General features: G+C 40.4%; 1 protein-coding gene across 3 annotated transcripts; it reads right to left on the minus strand.

Annotated features, from left to right (window-relative positions):
• Positions 1–1,146: 1,146 nt before the first annotated feature.
• Positions 1,147–22,229, minus strand: gpr107 (G protein-coupled receptor 107; the record flags this gene model as incomplete). 3 transcript variants are annotated; one of them, XM_080528485.1, is made up of 18 exons in its annotated part: positions 22,108–22,229; positions 21,642–21,761; positions 20,054–20,104; positions 19,792–19,880; positions 19,542–19,708; positions 17,987–18,018; positions 17,702–17,764; positions 17,020–17,130; positions 16,336–16,469; positions 14,949–15,024; positions 14,781–14,854; positions 14,417–14,534; positions 13,870–14,000; positions 13,075–13,118; positions 7,318–7,367; positions 6,765–6,848; positions 6,526–6,650; positions 1,147–2,431 (listed from the first exon to the last, which is right to left on the minus strand). In XM_080528485.1, exons 1-18 carry the CDS (start codon positions 22,204–22,206, stop codon positions 2,341–2,343), a joined length of 1,659 nt encoding a protein of 552 aa, XP_080384611.1. In that variant the 5' UTR covers positions 22,207–22,229. The 3 variants fall into 3 exon arrangements, with proteins under 3 accessions (XP_080384611.1, XP_080384612.1, XP_080384613.1); XM_080528486.1 differs by lacking the exon at positions 17,702–17,764; XM_080528487.1 differs by lacking the exon at positions 1,147–2,431 and having other exon boundaries at positions 6,522–6,650.
• Between the last annotated feature and the right edge of the window lie 937 nt (positions 22,230–23,166).

Raw genomic sequence — 23,166 nt, forward strand, 5'->3', positions numbered from 1 at the left:
ATTGTGACCAGCCTAAGGCACATCTGTGCAATAATCATGCAGTCTAATCAGCATCTGGATATGCCACACCTGTCAGGTGGATGGATTATCTCGGCAAAGGAGAAGTGCTCACTAACACAGATTTTAACAAATTTGTGAACACAATTTGAGAGAAATAGGCCTTTTGTGTACATAATATAAGTCTTAGCTCTTTGTAAAAACAAAAATGTTGCGTTTATATTTTTTTTCCAGTGTATGTTCCAGAGAGAGAGATCTAATCCAGAACTAATTGAGGTCTTTTAATGCCTTAGATATTAAGATTAGTGCAGTTAGCCAATGGAAATGTTGAGAAATTGGCCATTAACATGACAGAGGGCATGCAATCTAGTCCAGGACGAGGAGGCTCAATCTGCTCTTTCATTTGTGCTGAATTCATGCCAACTGTAGGTTTTCTTTTACTTGGCTTCTGTTGCAGAATCATGCAGATATAATGGTTCCACATACTGTAGATAGCTTTGACATTGTTAATTTCAAATTAACTAACCATTTTGAACTTTTTATCTCTCTCCATTGTTCAGCCTACTCCTGACTTCATTTATAATCTATTTGTGAGACCACTCCCATGTGTTTTACTCGAGATTAATTTTGATAGAAATAGGCCTAGTCCTGATTTAAATGAATCTCAGGAAACTGTCCCTTAGAACAGGGGTACTCCAAATAGTTTGTCTCTCAACCCCAAATAATAATCCCCTCAATCTCTCAAACCACAATAATTTCCTGTGACGTTGACAACTTAATTGCAGGTTATGCCAACACACAATAATGACGTCCAAGTGTATTCTAACCAGAGAAAATATGCTACTTTTGGTTTACTTCATACCTCAAAACACTGCTATATAGTCTACAGGTGCAATAGAGAGTGTTTGTCTTCATACAAAATAAAAAAATGTGTGTCTTGTCTTATTTAACACATTTTTTTTAATTCTAATGTGAACAAGATATAATACCATTTTATTGTTGGTTGAATTAGTTTTCAGGCAAGCTCTACGTTCACATTAATGAAGACTTTTTTATTCCAGAGACTGCATGTGAACAACTCACAATAGAATATACTCCTACCAAGTCTTTAAAACATTTAAAAATGATTGAATGCACTCAAGACAGACATCGATTAAGGAGGTCAAAAAATTACTTTATTAACAGTTTTAGCAATCTTTACAACTGATCTTTGTATGGAGTCTTTGAACAAACAGCTTATGTGCAATGCAAACCACTAAATAAAATTTAAAAATAATTAAATAAAAACAGCAGTGATCTGTTCTTCTTAAAAAAGTTAAGTCACTTTCTGACTTACCGAGTTTTAGATTATTGAACAAATAGACAGTAGTACTGCAACATTTTGATAAAGAAATACTTTCATCATCCACCTTCTCTCCCACAAAAGACGTGGGATTCCACTTTGGCCATATTGATGTTAATTACATTCATTCATCTGTCATCTCTGACCGTATGGAGCAACGATAAAAAGCATTGTATTTTCTATAGTGTAACATTAAAACATTTTTAAGCAGAATTAACCATTACGAATATGCTTCTACGGCATGTTTCATCACAACGATAAAATAAACTGAGCGGGCTGACAGACTTTCCCTGAAAATTACTGTTCAGCTGACATGACTGATCGCAAGCCACAAGCTAACTCATCAGGCAGGAAACTTTGACCCACTTTGGCCAACTTGAAACGTAAACATCTCACTCACTTTTTACATAGTCACAGTACTACTCCACTATAGATTAAACATCACAACCAAAAGGAAGAAAGCGCAAACAGCAGAACTCAAAGAATAGCTTATAAAGTGAATACAAAATAAATTAGTCTGTTTATTTCACATGTTGTGAGAACCACAATTCAAGTCCTTCCCTCATTGTTTCTGAGAAGGGACACACAATGTCTCTGTAACCACAGGGATTCAACAATGTGTCCACATCACAGTGCACCTGCTTCTGACCTTTAGTGTGTGTATGTGACAAATCAAATGAGATGTAGTGTATGCACCAAAAAGTCAAACTGAGCTGAGTATTGATCAAGCAGCCCTCCAAGCTCATCAATTTAGCCCCAAGATGGCCATAAATGTAGCATCAAATAGAATCCAATTTCAAATTCATAATATCCTTGCATACATAATATACATTTATACACGCACATTTAGGACCACCATTGCTTAATAGTTGTGGATCCCTCTGTTGATATAGAGGCTGCTACCCACACTCAGGTGAAGCAGATGTGGAATTCTCATCCGAGTGTCCGCCACACTTAGTCCCAAGGTCCAGAGATGCCATGTTTCGCAAAAGCATCTCCCATCAGGCCATGCTCTCCCTCTCCTCCGACGCTCCCTTCGACACCTTCTTCACCTTCTTCACTCCATCGCCCATTGCCGTTGACGTGCTTATTCTGAGGAGGCCACAGAAAAGGCATACACACCATTTACTGTAAAAAACATTTGTACTTTCTTCAGTGAAACAGTACAGGTGACAGTTTGACAGCAGCTAAAAAGTGTAAAAGCAACATATTATTACAATGCCTGGCAGAATTGAACTTAAAACTCTTTAATTATGGACTGTATGCCCACGAAAAGCAGATGATAACTTATGCAAATTAATAATAAGCTGTGAGAATACTGTATGTTATACACATACAGTAAAGCTGTGGTATCAACATTTTGGCTTTAGTGTCACCCCATCTATTTAAATGTAACCATATTTTGACAACTTTTTCTTTATTGGTTGAGTGAAACAGAGAACCTTCCGACCACCCCAAAATGGGCCCGGACTGGATAAGCTATACAGATTTAAAATATTTAGAATGTTCCACTTTCCTTCAGGCTGCTGCACAAGCATACAGCCCATCTTTAATTCATGTGCATTCATTGGTGCCACTGTCGTCAACAACATGTATTTCCTAAAATTGAGAGGCTGATAGAAGATAAAAACCCAGGCTGATAGAAGATAAAAACCCAGGCTGATAGAAGATAGCTATAGACTTCACTCTCTAGACAGTTGTAGGGAAACCCCACACAGAGAAACGAGGCATGCTACTGCTACCATCTCACTAGTCTGGAGTCTCAGGCCATGTCCAAATACTCTTGACACAAGAGTATTGGCCATGACACAAAATATATACGCATGACACCATTTCTTTGTTATCTTCCGTTCACAGGAAGGTTAAAATAACACATACTTAATTTACACACATTGGTGACAGCAATACAGTTGACTTCTGGCGCTTTTCCACTACCGACCCGAACCGGGCCGCATTTGTATCCGAGCCGTGCCGTGCCGTGCCGTACTTTCAGAAACGCTTCTTCACTATACAGGAACGACCCGGGACTATAGGAGGAGTTACGTGTCATAAGATTCCCCCCTCTATACAGATCAGCGGGGGGATGCGATAAGAATTATGCCAAAATGCAGCACTATCGGCACTAAGTGCCTGTTACTTGCCGCTTTCAGTTCTAGTAGACGAGTTTAGATCTCGCAACCAGGGAAATGCCGACATGAAATGCCGACACGATTCTATTTTTATTTCTCCTGACACGTTGAGCACTGTGCTTTTTTTGTTGGTGAACTACCGTAATAAGCCTAAAACAGTTCAACTGTTCAAAAAGTGCAACTTCTCTGCTTTCAGAAACTGTTTGAATTTTTTAGATTGGGCATATAGTTCATGAATTACGGTAAAATCCTGTCTGCACCTACAGCTCCGGTTTCGGAGCAAGACGCGAATCTATCGGCATTAGTCAAATACATGCTCACATCCAGTCATCCGCTCACTGCTCTCCATCAAAAAGGGCACATCCATCAATAATATTACATAATAACAACTGCTCTGATTAGATTGCTTAGATTGTTTAATACATCAACGGGGGGAAAAGCGAGATGAACTCGCGAGTATCATGCTTCCTCCATTGAACGGAAAGTCCTATCTATTCCATTCAAAGTGTTTTAGCCGAGTGCTCCGGTGTCTTGGTGGTAGTCAAATATATATAGATTTATATATACATCATATGGATGTTACGTGCCTGTTACCTGCCGCTTTCAGTTCTAATAGTTTAGATCTCGCAACCAGGGAAACGCCTTAAAGGGAGCAAGACGCGAATCTACCGGCATTTGACTGCCGCTGGACTGAGGAACAGCATAGTAATAATAGCGTTTTTTTTTTGTTATGCTTGTTGTAAATAAAAGTTCTATGATGCATTGAAATGACATTAAACTAAGATAATACGATGGTTAGCATAACTTTTCTAATCTTTATTAATAAGTTATTACAGAAACAGTAAGTGACATTTTCCTAGAGCGAAATCTGTTGTGGTATTTAAAGATGGCGGTTAGCGAAGAAATCTATGAACATGGGATGACGATTTCCATTGACCAATCAACGGTGTGCAGCGTCACACGTCACACGCAGCCTGGCAAAAAGGTACCCTTCGGCCCTGTAGTTCCTGCTCGTGAAGGGTAGCTAAAGAACCGTGCCGTGCTGACCCGGGCCGACAAATGGAAAAGCGCCAAAGAAGCAGGCCAGCCCGGGCTATCCCGGGCTGGCCCTGTAGTGGAAAAGCGCCATTCTTTAGAACTAGAATGTGATTTTATTTTGGCCAGTTTTTTCACATCTATGTGTGTGTGTGTGTATGTGTGTGTATGTGTGTGTATGTGTGTGTATGTGTGTGTGTGTGTGTGTGTGTGTGTGTGTGTGTGTCTACTCTCCCTGCAGCTCTCAGGCCTCTCGGTGGAATGCCAGCTCCCTAGGCTTGCGACCTAGTTCTGGGCATCCAGGCAGGAAGGACAAGGGATGCTGGGAGGCAGAAAGAGGAAGAGAGGGGGGTGTGGGTGGAGGGACACACTGGGAGGACACAGCCTAGACCCAGTTTACCAGCAGCACCTGGCACTCCTGCCTCTTGTCCTATAGAGCAACCAGCCAGAGTCTAACCTGTATTAGGCACCATCACAGACAGATGTCTTGTTTAATGGGCCCATTATTCTCTTGACAGTTGTTCCATGTTAGTTTTGTGTTTTAGGTTATATAGCCCCCATCTGTCTGGCATCTTTAGAAATACAATACAATACTGTATTCCATTTTAGGGGACACCTCCACAAGAATACTAACTACCTCTCAGATGCTTAACCTGTTGTGCATTACTTGCATGGATTTGAGAAAGCAACAGAAGGAGGAAAAATAACGAAAAGGTAGAGGGAAGGTGGGGGGACAAGGACATACAGTGCCACCTGCTAAGGTTATTTCTGGAAGGGTTCAGAGCAACCCACAGCAAGAAGAGGATGGTGTCAAGGTAGAGTACAAAACGAAGTGATGCAAGGAGACGAGAGCAACAATCACTATTGTGACCCGGCCAGAGAAAAAGAAAAAAGATAAATGGAGATAGAAAGATAAAGAAAGCCCAGGAGGAGGAAGAGAGGGACATTGATTAAGTATCTCAGGAATGTCAAGCTACCAAAGCTCTAAAAACAGATCTTGTGGTAAAAAAAAAAGAAAGCTAAACGGAAGCAGGACTGAGGCTGCATATAGGCTAGAGCAGGTGCAATGACTCGCAATGTCCCAGTAATTGGGTTGCCTCCCTGGGTACTAGATTCAGAATGGACAGAGAGGAATGCATCGAGAGTCAGCTATGACTCTACCAAGTAGAATTGGGATCTACATATTAATAGCTCTACATATTAAGATTGATATCAGCAACAACTGTATACAGCCATTTGCTCAGGTGCTAGAAGCTGTGTTTTGCTCTCTCAGGGGTGTAATACAGCTGGAAATGTGGAACAAAGGAGAGGAACAAAATGGCCTCTGGTTCCCAGTGTGAGGGATCCATGTTGACAAGACCGTAACTTTGGCTACCAGTCTTTCATCATACCTTGTTCAGAACGCCTGCGGAAGTTTGAGGCAGACATTCGCTACAGAGGAGTGGAGAATTGTAACATGGTGCCATACACTCAACAAGTCAATAGGCAGCTCAAAACGGAACTGCCAATAATTTTCACTGATCCCCATGTTGGCAGTGTTCCCACAACTGACAGCAAATGCCTACAGTTACACATTAATTGGATGGAGCTTCATCATATAGTAAGACAATGACCACAAGCATACTGCCATAGCAACTAGGGAGTTTTTCAGAGCCAAAAAGCGGAAAGTTCTTGACTGGTCAAGTCAATCTTTAGATTTAAATTAAATTTAACCTGCATTTCATTTTCTGATGATAAGACTTTAGGCAAAACAAACAACTGAAGATGGCTGCAGTACAGAGCTGTGTAGTGGCAGAGCATCACCAGAGAATATAACCAGTGTATGGTGAGGTCTGTCTGGGAAAAATCTGTGAACATTGAATTAAAGCTGAGAATCTCTACTTGGACTCCATAGTAATTGTTTGATTTCAAATCCAAACTGTTGGGAGTATAGAATTAAACAAAATACAAAATGCTTCCTCTTTGGAATACTTTTTTAAATATCCAGGAAATCAAAAAACTATTTGAATTTGTCCTACTTACACGTCCTCCATCTCCAGGTCCTCCTCATCCTCCACAGACAGCAGCAGGTAGGGGTTGTAGGAGGCCGGACGGAACTTGTGGCCCGTCAGGAAGAAGAACGCTAATGTAGCAAGCTCATCCAATAGCTACCGAGGAGGGAGGAAGGGAGAGAGGATGAAGAGTGAAAGTGAAAGTGAACAGACAAGAAATCTAATAACTACAATTAATGCTGTTCACAAAACAGTGGAAAATTAACTCACCTGGTACAGCCACTTCCACTGGAACGGGACAATGAACTTGATGAGAATGGCTATTATACGGGTAAAATATATATAGCATACAATCTGAAGGAGAGAAATAAGAGGACAATGATCCCAAGGGGTAGTATGGAAAGCAAATACATTTACAAGCCATAATCAGAGAGGTTGTAGAAGCAAGCATTCTCAAAATCAATACATCTGTGTGTGTGTGTGTGTGTGTGTGTGTGTGTGTGTGTGTAATACATCATATCGTCACCTTCTTAAAATATTGGCTTAAGTCACAATGACTTATGCCATTATTTTAAGAAGGTGACAACATTTGGATTGCTGAGTGGGGATACTGAGGGATATAGACACAACCACACAATGGACTTGCAGATACACTTAAAAACATGAATGTGTGTCTTGAAATATGTATTTGATGTGGCTGTGTGTGTGTGTGTGTGTGTGTGTGTGTGTGTGTCTATTCACTGATCTAAATCTGTGTCTTGGTGTGTGTGTGTGTGTGTGTGTGTGTGTGTGTGTGTGTTTTCAGAGCATGAAAGAACCTTACCATCACATAGTAGTGCCTGAAGAGCTTCAACTGGGCAAGATTGATGGCAGCTTCAAAAAGGACAAAGAAAAGGAACATTAGTTAATCACCCGGCGAGTCCTAAATCCCAAGAGAGCTTTTCAGTAACGTGTGTGCGACATGATCTGTCAACTCCAAAAATAAACTCAGCTCAGCAGTTAAGAGGGAAAAAGGATCAAGGTTTTCTTTAAGTAGAGCATCTTTAAAAAATAGATACCAAAAAAAAATGTCTCACTCATTTCCTTATACTATACCTCAAGTGGTAGTTTTCAGGTCACATATTAAGCATAGTACAGGACTATATATCACTTTTTAAAGGGCCTAATCTGGGTCAAGGAAACTAGCCCAAAAACATCTAAAGGTGCACTCCTTCAAACTCTGTTTCCATTCACAGTAAGGGCCTACTGTTAACTGTTAACACATGGGTGGGTACTGGCAAACAAAACTGCCACAGTGCCACTGAGTTAGTTGAATTCATTTACATTTACATTTTTGCCATTTAGCAGATGCCTTTATCCAAAGTGACTTACAACAAATACATCTGTCTAAGTAAGTGAAGTCATCTAACCATCAGTCATCGCAAGAAAAAGTAATCTATGCTCGGACCGGGGGCCATGGGCAGTTATAATACTAGAATGTAAATCGTTAGCCTCATAGCATAATTTAAGTCATAAAGTAAAGTCATATTTTGACCAAATTGAAATATCTGCCTAACTCTACTCTCCTAACACTGCTAGTTCACTGTGCATCATTGCCTATCAAGCCATCTCTTTGACATAGGCATTTTTGACACTACATACAAAGATGGCCCGGTTGAACACAAGTGAAGCATGACTTAGGCAATTATGCTATGAGGCTAACGAAATGTAAGTTCAGTGAATTCGGTGGTAATTGTCCCATACCCTCAAAACCAAATAAAAATGGTTCAGTGGCAGTTCCATTTGCCCATACCCACCCATCTGTACACAGACATACATTGGCCGGATAAATGGTTGCAAGACTCAAAGACCCAGAAGAGAAGATAGAGTGTTGACTATAATGACAAAAGTGCCCTAATGCATTCTGAACTCCTTCCAACATAAATGTGACTGCAGGAGGGGAAATGGAGGACACAGTCATGGTGAGAGAATGATAAATGACTGTACAACTCCAAAAGTGGAGCCTTCAAAGGTGGAAGCTGGGCATGAAGTGTGAATCTAATACTGGCCTAGTTAGGACCTCAGGGACATTTTTGAGATGCAATCTGGCTATGAGACACAAAAATGAATACAACAATTTAGGGAAATTGAATTGAAACCATGAACACACAACAACAACAAATAAACATAGTTCTATTTAGGCAGTGCACAATGCATTCACAAAGACCTTCACCCGCAATGCTGCCAAGTCAATACCTTTTATATAAAAACTAATGGAACAGCAGATTTCGCCATTTAAAGCGTTTAGAATGCAGTGACATTGCAAGGCAGCATGTGCCATTGCCTATTCTGAATACTTACCATAAAGAGAGACTTCTGAAACTGCTCTAGGTTGGTTATTCAATAATAGATAACGATCTGATCCAGATTAAAGGTTTTGGGCCATGGGTATTGAAATATCATAATATAATAATTGACATGTTCTAGTGTTTTGGTCCACAACCAATCAACATGTTCAGACTGTTTTTTAGAAACTACGTTTCAACGTTGTTGAGAATCACAACACAAACTCGCTAGTCAAGCCAACATACTGCAACACAATGGATTCGGTGAGTAATCCCCACTGCTACCTAGTTAACTATAACACTACTTTACATTGTTAGCAAGCTCACAAAACAAGCTGTGTTAGTTGACTAGCGATGTGGCAACATGTAAAAACGTCTAAAGAAAAGTCTGAACGGATGCTGACATGCAGACGAAAACACTAGAACGTGTCACATACTCCACTTTTCTCACTGTTGCCTGGTGTAATGAAATCCTGAGAGCTTGAGTAGAATGGACAATTAATGAAGGAGCCTACACTTCAAATACAAAAACGTGAATTATGGTGACAATCTTGGGAGAAGGAGGGAGTTCAACAAAACAACTTCAGAACAAGATAGTAAAAGCGATTTGTTGTCTCAGATACAAAACCAATGGCATTTAGAACCTGGTAATATTGATCTCCTTATCGGCTACATACCGAAAGAGGACTTGCACTCAGCTATCATTTACTCACTCAAGGGCAGACAGCGACAAAAGGAAACCAATGGCAGGTCACAGGTGGTCATGTCACAGCCTAAGAGGACAAAGTCAGCTGACTTAATTGAAAATTGTTTCTAGTTAAAACCATCTCTTTCTATTGCCGTGTCAATATTTGTTAGCCCTTCGGAGCACTAAAAGCTATTTAATTAAATAATAAAGAAAATAGAAAGACTAACACCGGAGGAGACTTTAAAGACATGGCATTGGTGCCATGGTGTCAATCAGCAGAATTAAGCGCCCGTCTACTTTGTCATTAATTAAACCCCTGTTGCGAGGCCCTAGGGTGTCCAGGGTTCACAGACAATCATCTTAGACTCCTGACACGGTATTCAACAGTGAGCTATAACAGACAATGCATGATGATAATGTCAACATCAAAGTCTTCCAGTACCAGTCGAAAGAGTTATGTTGGAAATCATCTAATACAGAGAACATTCGGATGCTATGAGAACATTTACAATTCTTTACCTTTCAAAAAGCCAGCTTTTCAAGGATTTTGAATTAAATAAACAGTATTGGACTACTTTCATTAATGCACCCAAGGGCATTGCAATACTTTTTCACAACGTATTGTGAGTTCTGAGGCTAGAGAATTTAGGGCAGGGTTAGCCTATATAAAGACCTATATAAGGCCATGTTTCATCTTTTACTGTAGAATAAAAGACAGAGGATGAAAAAACACTGACAGACTGACCTCATTTCAATGAGGGACAATTAAAGGAGGGAATGTGACAGCATGTCATGACGTGTCAACTAGGGTTCAAACAGCCTATGACAATCATCATGACAAGTAGAGCCAACAGAGCCAACAGACATTTTCAGAAATGTTCATGTGTGTGTGTGTGTGTGTGGGCTGGTGCACAAGCATGTTTTACTCCTCTAGTAAGTACATTACTCCTCTAGGTGCATCTAAAAATACTAACAGTGCAAAAAAGCACAGGTGAGGGGTCACGTGAGCAAGTAATAGAGTAGGACGTGTTTAGCTCCCGTCTGACTTCTGTTTTATTTAAGTTAATAAGCGTTTTACATTTAAAAATATTGGGAAACCTGCTCATAACATATTCCTAATGTCAGAAGTGTCTGCGCAATAAGTACAGCAGACCGTCCACTACTAGGCCCAACGCCACCGCAACATCGTGTTCCATAAGCAACCCAGTCTGGTATAACCCCCCCCCCCCCCCGCCCCTCCCCTTATTTCCACTATATTATAGTCATTGGATCAAGGAGGTCATGTACCATATTAAATTGGAGAAGATTAGATATACTTTTCCAGGATCTACTAGGAAATTCTTCACTATTTGGCCACCTTTCTTAACGAAGATATGGAATCTGACAGCATGATAATGTAGTATCATTTCATTTTGTTTGTGTGATTTATTTTACGTTTATGGATGTCTGGCTATGTATAATGTTTGTATGTATATGTCTGGTATTTGAGGGATGGGGCTATATTTAAGTTTGTTCTTTGTTGGTCCTGTTTGGACCTGTGATATATTGTGGAAAAACACAATAATAAAGCCTTGATCAAAAAAAAAGAAAAAAGCACAGCTACTGGATTACCTGAGTATCTCTGCACCACAGGAGAAGGCATTGAGTGATCGAGGAGACATCATGGGGCCGTACCAAACCGTGAGAGCGGGCATGTTGAATGCTAAGTAGTGCTAGCAGCACTGCAGTGACCACGCACTAAAATATGGACACTGCAGAAAGGACCGTTTGAATACTTCATGTTCGATACTTCAATTTACCTTCCTTCCTAGAAGTAATCATGAGTCTAATATGATTGAATAGGTGAAAGCAAGAGTTCCCCTAAAACAGCCCATTCGTGTCAGATTATTGATAACTGAAGGGTGGGAGAGAGGGAAGGAAAGAAGGAAGGAAGGAAGCATTTTCAAAGTAATAAATCGGGGCCTAGTTCAGTGGAGGTCTACCTATGAGGAGAGCAGATGTTTTTGCATGGGGATTTAAGGCCACCAGAGTCACGTTTCTCTAAAAATATTTGCAAAGTAACGCATCTTACCTACACCTTATTCCATGTGTTGTCCAGACTTCATTGACTAAATGCTTCAGCCTCAAAATAATACATTACCATATTTACTCACTATTCCTTCCTATCGGACAACAATCAAGATTGAGGACCAATTCCCCGATTCTGTGTTGAAAGGGTTAAAAAGGTCTAACTAGTCATTGTAACTTCAAACAACCTTATCTGGAGGTTCTCTTCTCCAACGAGTCAATAGAGATCCGTTGCCTCTTTGGGCCTGCTTGACATTTTTCAGGATGGCTGGCATCTGCAGTCTATATGGTTGACAGAAGGGAGGACTGGAGGAGGCCAAAACAAATTTGGCAGGCACCATCACAGGGATCAAGTGTTCAGTTAGCTTTCAGTCAGTTCCTTTCCATGCAAGTGGTGAGACTGCCGTTTTTCACTCAAGGTCATAAAAGTACATCCAGTCACTCTTTTAGCACCACTGCATGTGTCAACCCACTAGCAAAGCTAGCTAACTAGCTAATTGGTAAATATTGTAGACAGCTGAATAACAAAGCTACAAAGACGAAGGAGACAAACTGTCAATCAAAATATCAAGACTGCCCTGTCAGTCTGCTGGCTTTAGAAATTGTGGTTAGGCTACTCTGTCTCTTTGATTGAAAATAATTGTATTTAGTTACTTAACTTCTATCCAGAGATGACTTGATATTTAAGGTTTCAGAGATCAGTTACTCTTCCAGTAGGCATAATTCACCAAACCACCACCACTACTACCCACTATTTGGGTCCACATATCAATCTCTTTAATAGCTGATCAATGTTTATCACTCTGAACTTTTATCCCTTAATATAAAAGGTATGCACCATGCACCACTAAACAGCAACGGTTAGAGCGATGAATAAGTTATACAGCTGTGGAAGCATCCAGCCATGACAGCATGGCGCTCACTATTCAACTATGCTTTTAGGGAGGGAAAGTTAAAAATAATGCTGGCCATGACCTAGATGTGGATTTAGTGTCTACCCTCCCCTTTAAATATTCACAGACTGATGTTGTTTCACTTAAATGGCTTCACTGCCTTTCCAAAAACCTTTGGAATCACTTAAACTTTATTAGTCGTTGCTGTAAGATTGCATGGGTTCCCCAATAACATTTCAGACCACCAAATTCAAGTTTGTGGGAGTGGAACCACAGAAATGATGCTGATATGAGGTTGATATGAGGTTTGAGTTCAAATGCTGTGTGAAGGGAGGAAACATTTCCAAAATGTCTTGTACGTTTTCTCCGCTGCACAGAAAAAAAAAAAGCTTTCTATATTAGTGTGTGTACCACACTGTCTTTTTGTACATATGGAATCACTGGTTTTACGCATCAACGAGAACTCTTTAACCTATACAGCGCTGGGAAAACGTGATGGGTCTTCTCTGATGAGAGAGACTGAAGTTAACCCACTGGCATACCATGTGCAGAGAGGCACACAAATGAACACACATAATAAAAGGTTAATAAGTGAAAGGTAGCCTTACCTTTGCCATCTGTGGCTGAGGCCTCTTGTAAATGCCGGATCGACCTGTGGACAGAGAAAGGAGAGTGATTTCCAACCAACCAAAACTGGAACAGGGTGGCCAGATTCTAATGGCATTACCATTGACTTCTTATTCTAATCTGGGGGAGGTGAAGTAGTGTGAGGTACTATTGGACCTGTGATGACCTTATCAAAGCCTCTTTAAGAGAATATACAATCTCTGACCTTATATATAATTGTATTTTTGTCTTTGAAAAGGTTAATGTGTATTGCATTATGAAGTTCTTAACCATTTAGTAGCGTCCAGTGACAATTACACTGCAAGCATGCACCCTGTCGCAGTACCTAGTATTGACTGAAGTTACATCACAATAATAATAGGTTCATCATGAAATGCATTAATGTGTGTATAATTGAATAATCAAGTGCAGAGGCAAAATTAAAAGCAGCAGAATAAGGTTATCGACTCAATAGCGGCAACACATTTTTGTAAAACCTTGCCTTTAAAATGCAATACAAAAAGTATGTTTTTGTATGACTGCAGTCTCTGTTATGTATGCACTATATAGTAAATGTTATTATTAAGATTTCGTTTTACAGACTTATTGACAACCAGGCAGACGATGTTCATGTTTTTATCACTCATGACGAATAAATAAAACTAAACTTATATCAATTACATTATATAACTTAATATAAATGTCAGATGCAATGGAGGCTGCTTCAAGAGTCTCGGCGCCCGCCTGAAATAACTAATTGTGTGGGGAAGGGAATGCTGGCTGTGAAGTCCACTTACCAGACCACGGGGAAGAGGATGGCCCCACAGCAGAGAAGATCCACCAGGAAGAGAACCTCCTTCCACAGGCCGTACTCCGTGGTGCCCTCTTCTGTTGACTCGATGATGATGTATGCCACATTGGCCAGCACCTGGGGGGGTTCAAAAGTCACAGTTGAGGTGCGAACAGTGCTCCAAGTAAAGGTTGCTCTTGGGTGGGAGCGACTAAGTGGACACGGATTCCTAACCCTTACCAGATCATCAGTTTGAGGGAAGGTCAGTCAATAATGTAAGATTAAGAGGTTGACGCAGGAAAAAAAACAAACATATTGGCAGATTAAGGAAAGCAAGGCACAGTTTAACTGCATAACTATTTGAAGGAAGTAAGACAATCACTCATCCGTGTGACGTTTGAGTTTGGAGGTTGCTGCAAGCAACACACAATGTTTTACCTCACATTGGCGCTCAACATTGGTAATGGCTACACTGAGTTCCCAATTTACAATGTAACCTGTTTTGAGCACTTCAAAAAGTACAGTAAGACAGGCCTTCAATAACAGCGTTTTACCTGTAATGGGATGACAATCATGAAGATCTTCTTGTCCTTATCTGAGAGGATATGTTTGACAAAGGCCCAGCCTGTCCCTATCAGAGCAATGGTGATGAACAAGAGCGCCCCCTTCAGTCTGGATGGGGGAAATACATTTACTGATCATAATGTGAAAGAACTTTGTGGTTAGATAAACAGAAAGAACAATTACATCAATGACAAAAGAGTTAGTCATTCAGATATTCTGACTTACAAAGGTGTATCATTTAATAAACCACCTCACAATTTTACACCTCACATTCACAAGTAAAACATTATCGTTTTACACACTGTGAAGTGGATACAGTATTTTAATAGGTGTTTATTTTGGAGCAGGACTTACAAGTGAGTTATATAGTAGACCACAGCCCACCCTTCAATGGGGAAGCCCTGGTTTGAGATGTAGTGGTAGTCAATCTAAAAGAGAAAGTGTGATGAGTGTATGAAACATGTTAGCACATTTTATCAACACCATCAAAACAAGGTAGTACAAACTACTGTCAATGCTCACTGCGTGGAAGATGAGCGAGAGACACTTGGTGAAAGGCAGTGTCGCCATGAGCCAGTGGATCTTATAAACATCAGCACTGCAGAGGAAAACAGAGAGCAGAGGTGGAGAGAGAGAAAGAGGGGAGAGGGGAGAGAAGCAAGCCATTAATAAAGTATATTTACTGAACTAGGGAAAGAACTGTCACTAAATCATCTGTATAGAAAGGGGTTTTCCTATTGCATGGATGAATTGTGTTTGGGGCATAGGTATGGGGAATATATTTGTTTTGGCCTACGGGTGCTCTCTATTGGTTATCATATCATACAGTCGGATCCTACTATCCTATATAATTTAGAAACATCGAGCCAGACCCCTATCTCCCAAGACATTGGATACTGGACGCAGGATTGCATTAGGTATAAGCAACATCACAAAGCTTCCAACTGGCCTATTAGAGGTCAAGGAGGAGCTTCTACCATCTTTCTGATACCTATCCAGTCCTTTCAGATCTATTCATGCGTCTAGGGTGGAGGACAGAGAGGCTAGGGGGGTTCATTCTTTCTACATCCAATGTCCTCATCCTTGGGAGGCTAGATCAGTTAGACCTATGTGATGGGCCACATCAACTGTCAGCATCAATTTCCACCATATTGCTTGCACTTATCCCATCCCTTTCAGATCAGACATGAGAGAAAAAGGATGGAAGACAAGGAGGCCATCTTAATGCCTGTCTCCTTTAAGCTGTCCAGGGGCTACGGATGAAAACTAGCCTTCTTGGCTAATTCTGGTGCATTCTTTGATGTACACTGTCCCTGCCAAATACACAATAATAATAATAATAATTAAACTACTGAGCAGAAGGCAAACATCAGATCAGCGGTTACCAACCCTAGATCTTGAGAGCTATGGGGTGTCCAGTCCAGCATCATCATCATACCTGATTAACCTACTTAGGTCTTGGATGAACTGTTGATTAGTGTAATCAGGTAAACCTGCACCTACAATACTCTCCAGGTACAATAACCTCTCCAGGGGCCTCATTTATAAAGCTTTGCGTAGAACTGGTGTAAACAGCCTGCGTACGTATCCAAAGCAAGAACATTTACGCACATCAACATTTGGATTTATAAAACGGTACACGCGCAAGTGGAATTTGTGTATGCACGTTTTTGGGCATATGCAAGCTTTATAAATGAGGCCCCAGGTCCAGGATAAGAGTTGGTGACCACCTAGGGTCCATATACTGTTGTGTTTTGTTTCTTTTGCCCAACAACCACCCTCAAAAAAACATTCTTTCTACAACAACAAAAAAGTTAATTGTGCTCTGGTGAGTCCTAATATTTTATTTTCTGTGTCACAGAAAACGGCAACACACACACAACACACACAAACATGTGGTTCTGCTCACCTGCGTGTGCGGAGAACATGGACCCACAGCGTACCGATGAGAAAGAAGAACATGGACATGATGATGTAGAGCTTGGGCAGTGGGATCTCCCCAGCTGACAGGTAACTGTCAGGGTTCTTCTCCTCAATGCTGATCTGGAAGCAACATAGGAATGGGGAATAGGGAAGAGGTATACACTGATAAAGGTACATGGAGGCTAAATTGTTCTGTAATTGTTTATTAAGTAGGGAGGGAGTAGGGATATATACAGTAAGAGTGTGATGCATTGCATCATCATCATGCAGAGGTTAAAGCAAGAAAAGTATTTTCAAGTTTTGTCATGTGAACTTCCCCTAAAAGCTAAACCACCAAGATGTACATAGTGAAGGGAGATCCTTATCAATTGTTTGTAGCCCATTGTATTAAAGGTTTATTTGCAGTACATTGTCTACCTTGAAAACATGTTCAATATGTGGTTTTCAGAGTTGATATGGGGTGCCTGGAGAAATTATACAAATTATTTATATTGATCATGATAAATTAATAGAAATGAATTTCCAATACAGATTTCCGTATAACCTGACCAGTAAAAACCTATTGAGAGGTTGTGAGGAATACAGGCCATTTTCCTGGTCCTACTGGACTTCTCTAGGGGGCTATTTCCAAAATATACAAACTACAAAGAGGTTCATTGAACAAACTCACCTCAATACTGAACCGGAGTGGGTCAACCATTTGAGTGTCTTTGCTGTAGCAGTTATGAAAGTAGAAGTTATACAGGCCTTGCTGGTTGTCTGTGCTGACATTGAAGTGAAACTTTACACAGAAGAAAAGAAACACATCAGTGATCAGTTGTACAAACTAAAGATAAGACAATCTGGCAAAACTAGGGATGCTCCGATTTATCGGCCACCGATTTAAATCGGCCGATTTCACTCCAAATGACTCGATCGGTGATCGGCAAAAATGGCCGATCGCAAAAACCGATTTTTTATTTTTTTTTTCCTGGGGAAGACAGATAACTGAACAGAAAACATAGGAGGACGTAACCGTATGTAAACCATGAAGGCCACGTTTATGATGTCTTTTATACAGCCATATCGACTGACTTGGCCTTCAGGCCCTAACTGGGTGATAGGCCAGACCTTTACTATGCCATTTAGGGCAAGGGTCTGCGTTTGCTTGGTGCCTAATGGATCAAAACTTTTGTCTAAAAAGCAAAAAATCTGTAGGCTATCCAGTCAGTAGGCCTACAGTTATGTATTAAAAAAAAAATCTGTATCGGTATCGGTTGATCTTGAGGAAAAAAATCGGTGATCGGTATCGGCCCCAAAAATCCAGATCGGAGCATCCCTAGGCAAAACTCTTGACGGAGAAAAAGCTTTACCTGAAAGGAGTATGCACCGTTGTTGTTTTTATGGAGAGGGTAAGTAGGCACCTCAACCTTTTTCTTTGAATGTAACAAAAGTAATATCAGTAACCAACTTTGGATGAAACAATATGACAAGATATCAACCATTGCTTAATTTACCCTTTGATAAATAACATGAGAAAATCCATTATCAGAGGCAACGCCTTTGGTACAATGTAATTATGTGATTGACATATGATATCATATATTATCTGATACAGTTATCAAGTCAAGTAGAAATACGCTGAAGAACATTCTCACCTCCGAAATATCCCGCTTGGCTTTACTCTCACCTGAGGTTTAAAATACAGGGAGAACAACAAAATAAAAGATCAACATCTAATAACATCTGGATACAAACTCACAATGGTGTCATGTAGACATTCCAAGTCAGTGTTTCCTCAATATGCATTTATTCGTGGCGGGCCGCGATGAATTACCTCCGCCACTAATTGATTCAGACAGTCCACTTTGATTCAGGCTGCCCAGAAAGGCAGCGAGTTATTATGACCGGAGAACAGAAAAAAAGCAGATTGAAGCTAGATTTAGGCCGCTTCCAGACCTACATTTCGTTACGATTTAGGGCGTAGTTAGTTACAATATGTTACAATGTTGCAATTAACCTCGTCGTTTGTGTTCGCACTGCAAAAACTGAATCGCTCTCAACAGGCGTGCAGCGCGAGGCGACGCGCTTTCAAAACAGTTTTGTGATTGGTCCGAATTTAGCGGGACATTTGGATTTCTCTCTTCGCCCGTCGCCGGTCCCTTTAATCCCGTAAACGTATCCTAATCGAAAATGCAACATCATCAGCGACGACTGTGGGTTATTGCATTTACTGCTGTTCTCTGGTTCATGTTCTTATACCAGTGCTCAGTATAGAGTATCTTTAATGAACATTCGTAATGTATGTCTCTGATGTTCATGGTCAATTAAATCAGCCTATTTTGTGAAACAAATAATGTTCCCGCTAATGGGTTAACCGAGCATTCTCGCACCTAACGTGCAAGCACCTAGCTTCGAACTATTCATAGCAATATGCGCGGGGCAAAAATATTCTATTGCCTCTAAAATCACCACGAACAGAACGGCGGAGGTACGGGTAAGCAGGGCTCATGTTGGTGTCCTCAAAGGTAAGAGTTGGTTTTCTTTAACTCAACTGATAGCATTACCTTGCTGTTGTTGTTTACCGAATGCTCCATCTGACTGTCACACTGTGATTTTTACTTGTGTAAACAGTTAATGAGTAACGTTAGCTGGTTTTGTGCATGTACGTGTACTCTCATGTAGGCCTACTACGTATTGATCTTTCTGTGTGTGTGTGTGTGTGTGTGTGTAATGCGCGTTCCGCATGTTCCGCTGCAGCTGTAGGATATATTGGTATTTGATCACCTTCTATATAAAATCACCTGCTCGGCTTTGCCAGTGCGCGTTTTATGCGCGTGCACGCGAGCGCTCCGCCACTAATGTGAAAAATCCTGGAAGAAACACTGCAAGTTAAGTATCATCATACACATGCTCCCATTGCTCCACGTTTGAGACATTTAGGGCATTATTTGCATCTATTGAGTGGGTGCCTCTGCTCTAATCACTGCTTCAATGTGAGAATCAACTAGGGCAGAGGGTAGGCGATCTACAACTCTCTGAGTAAGAATGTAGGACAATGCTTACATTATCTAAGCTCCATTCCTACTGAGATAGGAATTTTGCTATCGACAGTGGGCTGAATGTGGTATTAATTACTTAAACTTTGCATGAATGTATGCAAGTGTGGAATGAAGGAAACAGATTGGCAAGAAGGCTGCGGAGAATCCCTACCTTCACCATGGTCAGCCACGGGGTTAGGCTGAGGGTTGACATCTTCATTCCCCTGGACAGGTTTCACTTGACCAGCTCCAGTCTCTGCAGTCTCTCTGAACTTGGGGAGGCCGGGGATGATGTCAGGGAACACATTCTCCTCCTCAGCTGACATTTTCATCCTCACCCTGAGTTGCATACATGTGTTAACAACACTACAAGGATTTAGGATGGTGCCAAAAATGATGGGGTAATCACAGTCAATACTCACTTATTGTCCTGGAAGTCAAACAACAGCATAGCCACAGCAATTTCACTGCTAGGAGTCTTCTTTAAGACACAGTAGTCAAGGTCCTCATCCTATATTCGAGCACACGTATGAACCAAAGAGACAGAGACAGAGACAGACACAGACACACCATTTTTAATGGTTTAATTTTCCTCAAACATTTATGAACTGACAGCTGGAAATGCCACATACATACACTGCCTTTTATTGTGTACTGAGAAAAACGAGCAAAGTAAATACTTACCAAATACGTGGAGAAGCCATTACTGCTCGTCCTATCTAGGCTAAATCCAATCTGAAACAGTAAGCAGACATAAACATAGGATCATTTATCAGTAATTTCTGCATGCAACAAAATGTAAACAATTTGGAAAATAGTAGGGATGCACCGATACCGATACCAGTACTTGTACCCGATAATACCACTTTACAGCGACATAACGTAACCTCTCGTAGCAGATAAGCGGAGAGAGCAATGTCAGCAGTTTAGAGATATTTTAGGACAAGCCATGATGACGACAAGAGCAGACTGTAAACTATGCTCTGCAACATTTTGTATATGGGACAGGGTCTGGTGAAAGAGGTAACAAGTCGAGAATCGTCAAGTCGCGAAAATGACCAAAACGTTTAGGACAAAGACAAAACAAAGATAATTGTATTCGGCGCACCTGACAAAAGATAGAAAGTCAGTGCAAAACTTGATTCTCTCTCTCTTCAAACTAAAAAACTGGCCAGAAATCTTGTAATTCTAGACTCTGATCTAAACTTCAACAGCCACATAAACTCGATAACTAAATCAGCCTACTATCACCTGAAAAACATAACAAGAATGAGAGGTTTCATGTCCAAGCAAGACCTTGAAAAACTCATCCATGCATTTGTTTCAAGTAGACCTGATTGATTGCAGCTCATCCAAAATGCCGCTGCTAGGGTCCTAGCAAAAACAAAGAAATTTGAACACATTACACCAATCCTGAGATCCCTGCACAGGCTACCAGTCTCTCGGAGAATTGAATTAAAAATCCTCCTAATTACATACAAATCACAAAATGGTCTCAAAATACATCAGATCAGATCTCCCACTCTATATTCCCGCAAGGTCCCTAAGGTCAGCTGAGACTAATCAGATAATAACTCCAAGAGTAAAAACAAAACACGGTGCAGCAGCTTTCAGTCACACTGCTGCATGCTCCTGGAACAAACTCCCTGAAGAAATCAAACAGGCCCAAACCCTTAAAATATTTAAATCTAAGCTAAAAACCTTAATGTTTTGCAGCAGTTATGATTAAACACAAACACTTCTATCAATGTCTTTTTTACATTAACTATTGTCTTATTAAATGTTTTATCTATTTACTTCTTATATTTGCTTTTATTCATTGTAATTTTTATTTTCTTACTACTCTCCTCTTGTTGTATTTTTAAATAATGTATGTAAAGCACTTTGAACTGCCCCTGTTGTATGAAATGTGCTATACAAATAAACTTGCCTTGCCTTGATTTTTAGAACTATAATGGTATTATTAGGTACTCGGTATCGGTACTCGGTATCAGCAAGTACCCAAATGTAAGTACCTGGTCTGAAAAAAAGTGGTAGGCTATAGGTGCATCAAATAGCACTACATAGCACTACAAATAGCACTACATAGCACAAATAGCACTACATAGCACAGCCTGTGTTGTGTCCGAATGCAGTATTGCTTTTCCAACCATGATTTAAAACTATTGTTTACAAAATGTCCTGTGTCAACAAAAACATAAACAATACACTAATAACTAAGTGAGAGGTGAAGACTTCACCCCCTACAGAAACATATCACAATGTGTCCTACCGTGGAGCTGTCAATCTTGGTGACCTCCGCAGAGAAGGCCAGACTGGACATATTCACGATCATGTAACCATGTTTGTAAAAACCGAAGGTGTTCAGGTGGACTTTCTGCCGAACGTCATCCTGAAATCGTGGAGAAAATGTGTTGAGGTCATCAATGTTGTCAATTGGGCTGACCACGTACGCTATCTAACATTCTTTCTTTTTTTGTCATCATTATGCCTGTTAAATAAGAGTGATCTATCATGCCATGAATATGGCCTAACACTTTCTTACAAGGTAGCTCTGACAGTACCAGAGACAGAGAGCTCACTAACGTCGTGAGTCTGGATCAAGGAATGGAATAAGCACTGTACGTGAGCTCGTCTCCATCCAGGCTAGCCCGCTGAGCGGCTAGCAATGGAAGCCCCCAGGACTATGTACTGAGATGCACATAGCAATAGGCAATATAGAACTCAAAACGACATACCTTAAGTATCAAGTGGTGCAACCTGCAATTGCTTTCGCTGAGCAATAACATAAACAACACCAAAAAACACATCAACATATATCTTTTTTCGGTCGCCATTTTTCTAGAGGTGCATCCTTGATTCCATTTCCGGCATAAATGTACGCATTAACGCAACGACATGACGAGGGCACGTCGATATAATCTATCTGGTCTTGTTGGAGATCAACCACACTGCAGGCGACTACACTATGCGCACACTCCGACTGCAGTCGACAGCTTCACTATTAGTGGAGCAGATAAACTCTGATATATATATATATATATATATATATATATATATATATATATATAATATATATATATATATATATATATATATATAAGAATTGTGCATTTATGACTAAAGCATGACATTTTGTCCAGTGTTTCTATAGACTGTAAACTTAATTTTTAGACGTGGAGCCACTTCAGATTTGACCTCTGGTAGACTAAACAAATGTCACTCATTTTCAGGAGTAAAATATTTCTGCAAATCATTCTAGAATGTTACTGTGCAATCTAGAACTTCCATTAAATGCATGTTCAATTGTATTTAAATAAGAAGATTGAATTGACCAGTCAAGACCTTTCCACTTTTTGGCTCTGAAAAACTCCCTAGTTGTTATGGCAGTATGTTTTGAGTAATTGTCTTACTGTATGATGAAGCACCATCCAATGATTTCTTTAGGTATTTGCTTGCACTCGGGCAGGCAAGGTGTTTCTGTACACTTCAGAATACACTCTGCTGCTGCCATCACCAGTTACAATCATCAAATCTAACCGCAAGCAGCAATGGGGCGTGTTCCTACAGATATGCCCCCATAACCATAAATGGGGTGAGATTGACAGACACAGGGTAGATCTACAGACAGTGGGGTAGACCACTCACCTAATATGGGCCAAGTTGAACTCATGATATACTAAGCTATGATATTATGATGTACCCTAGGACCACAGGCCTGTAAGGTACCAGTCACCTAATTATGGCCTGATATACATAGACCACTATGCTATGATGATAATATACACTAAGCGTAA

This window comes from Nansenia antarctica (assembly GCF_963989245.1).
Source record: "Nansenia antarctica genome assembly, chromosome: 4".
Classification (NCBI taxonomy): domain Eukaryota; kingdom Metazoa; phylum Chordata; class Actinopteri; order Argentiniformes; family Microstomatidae; genus Nansenia; species Nansenia antarctica.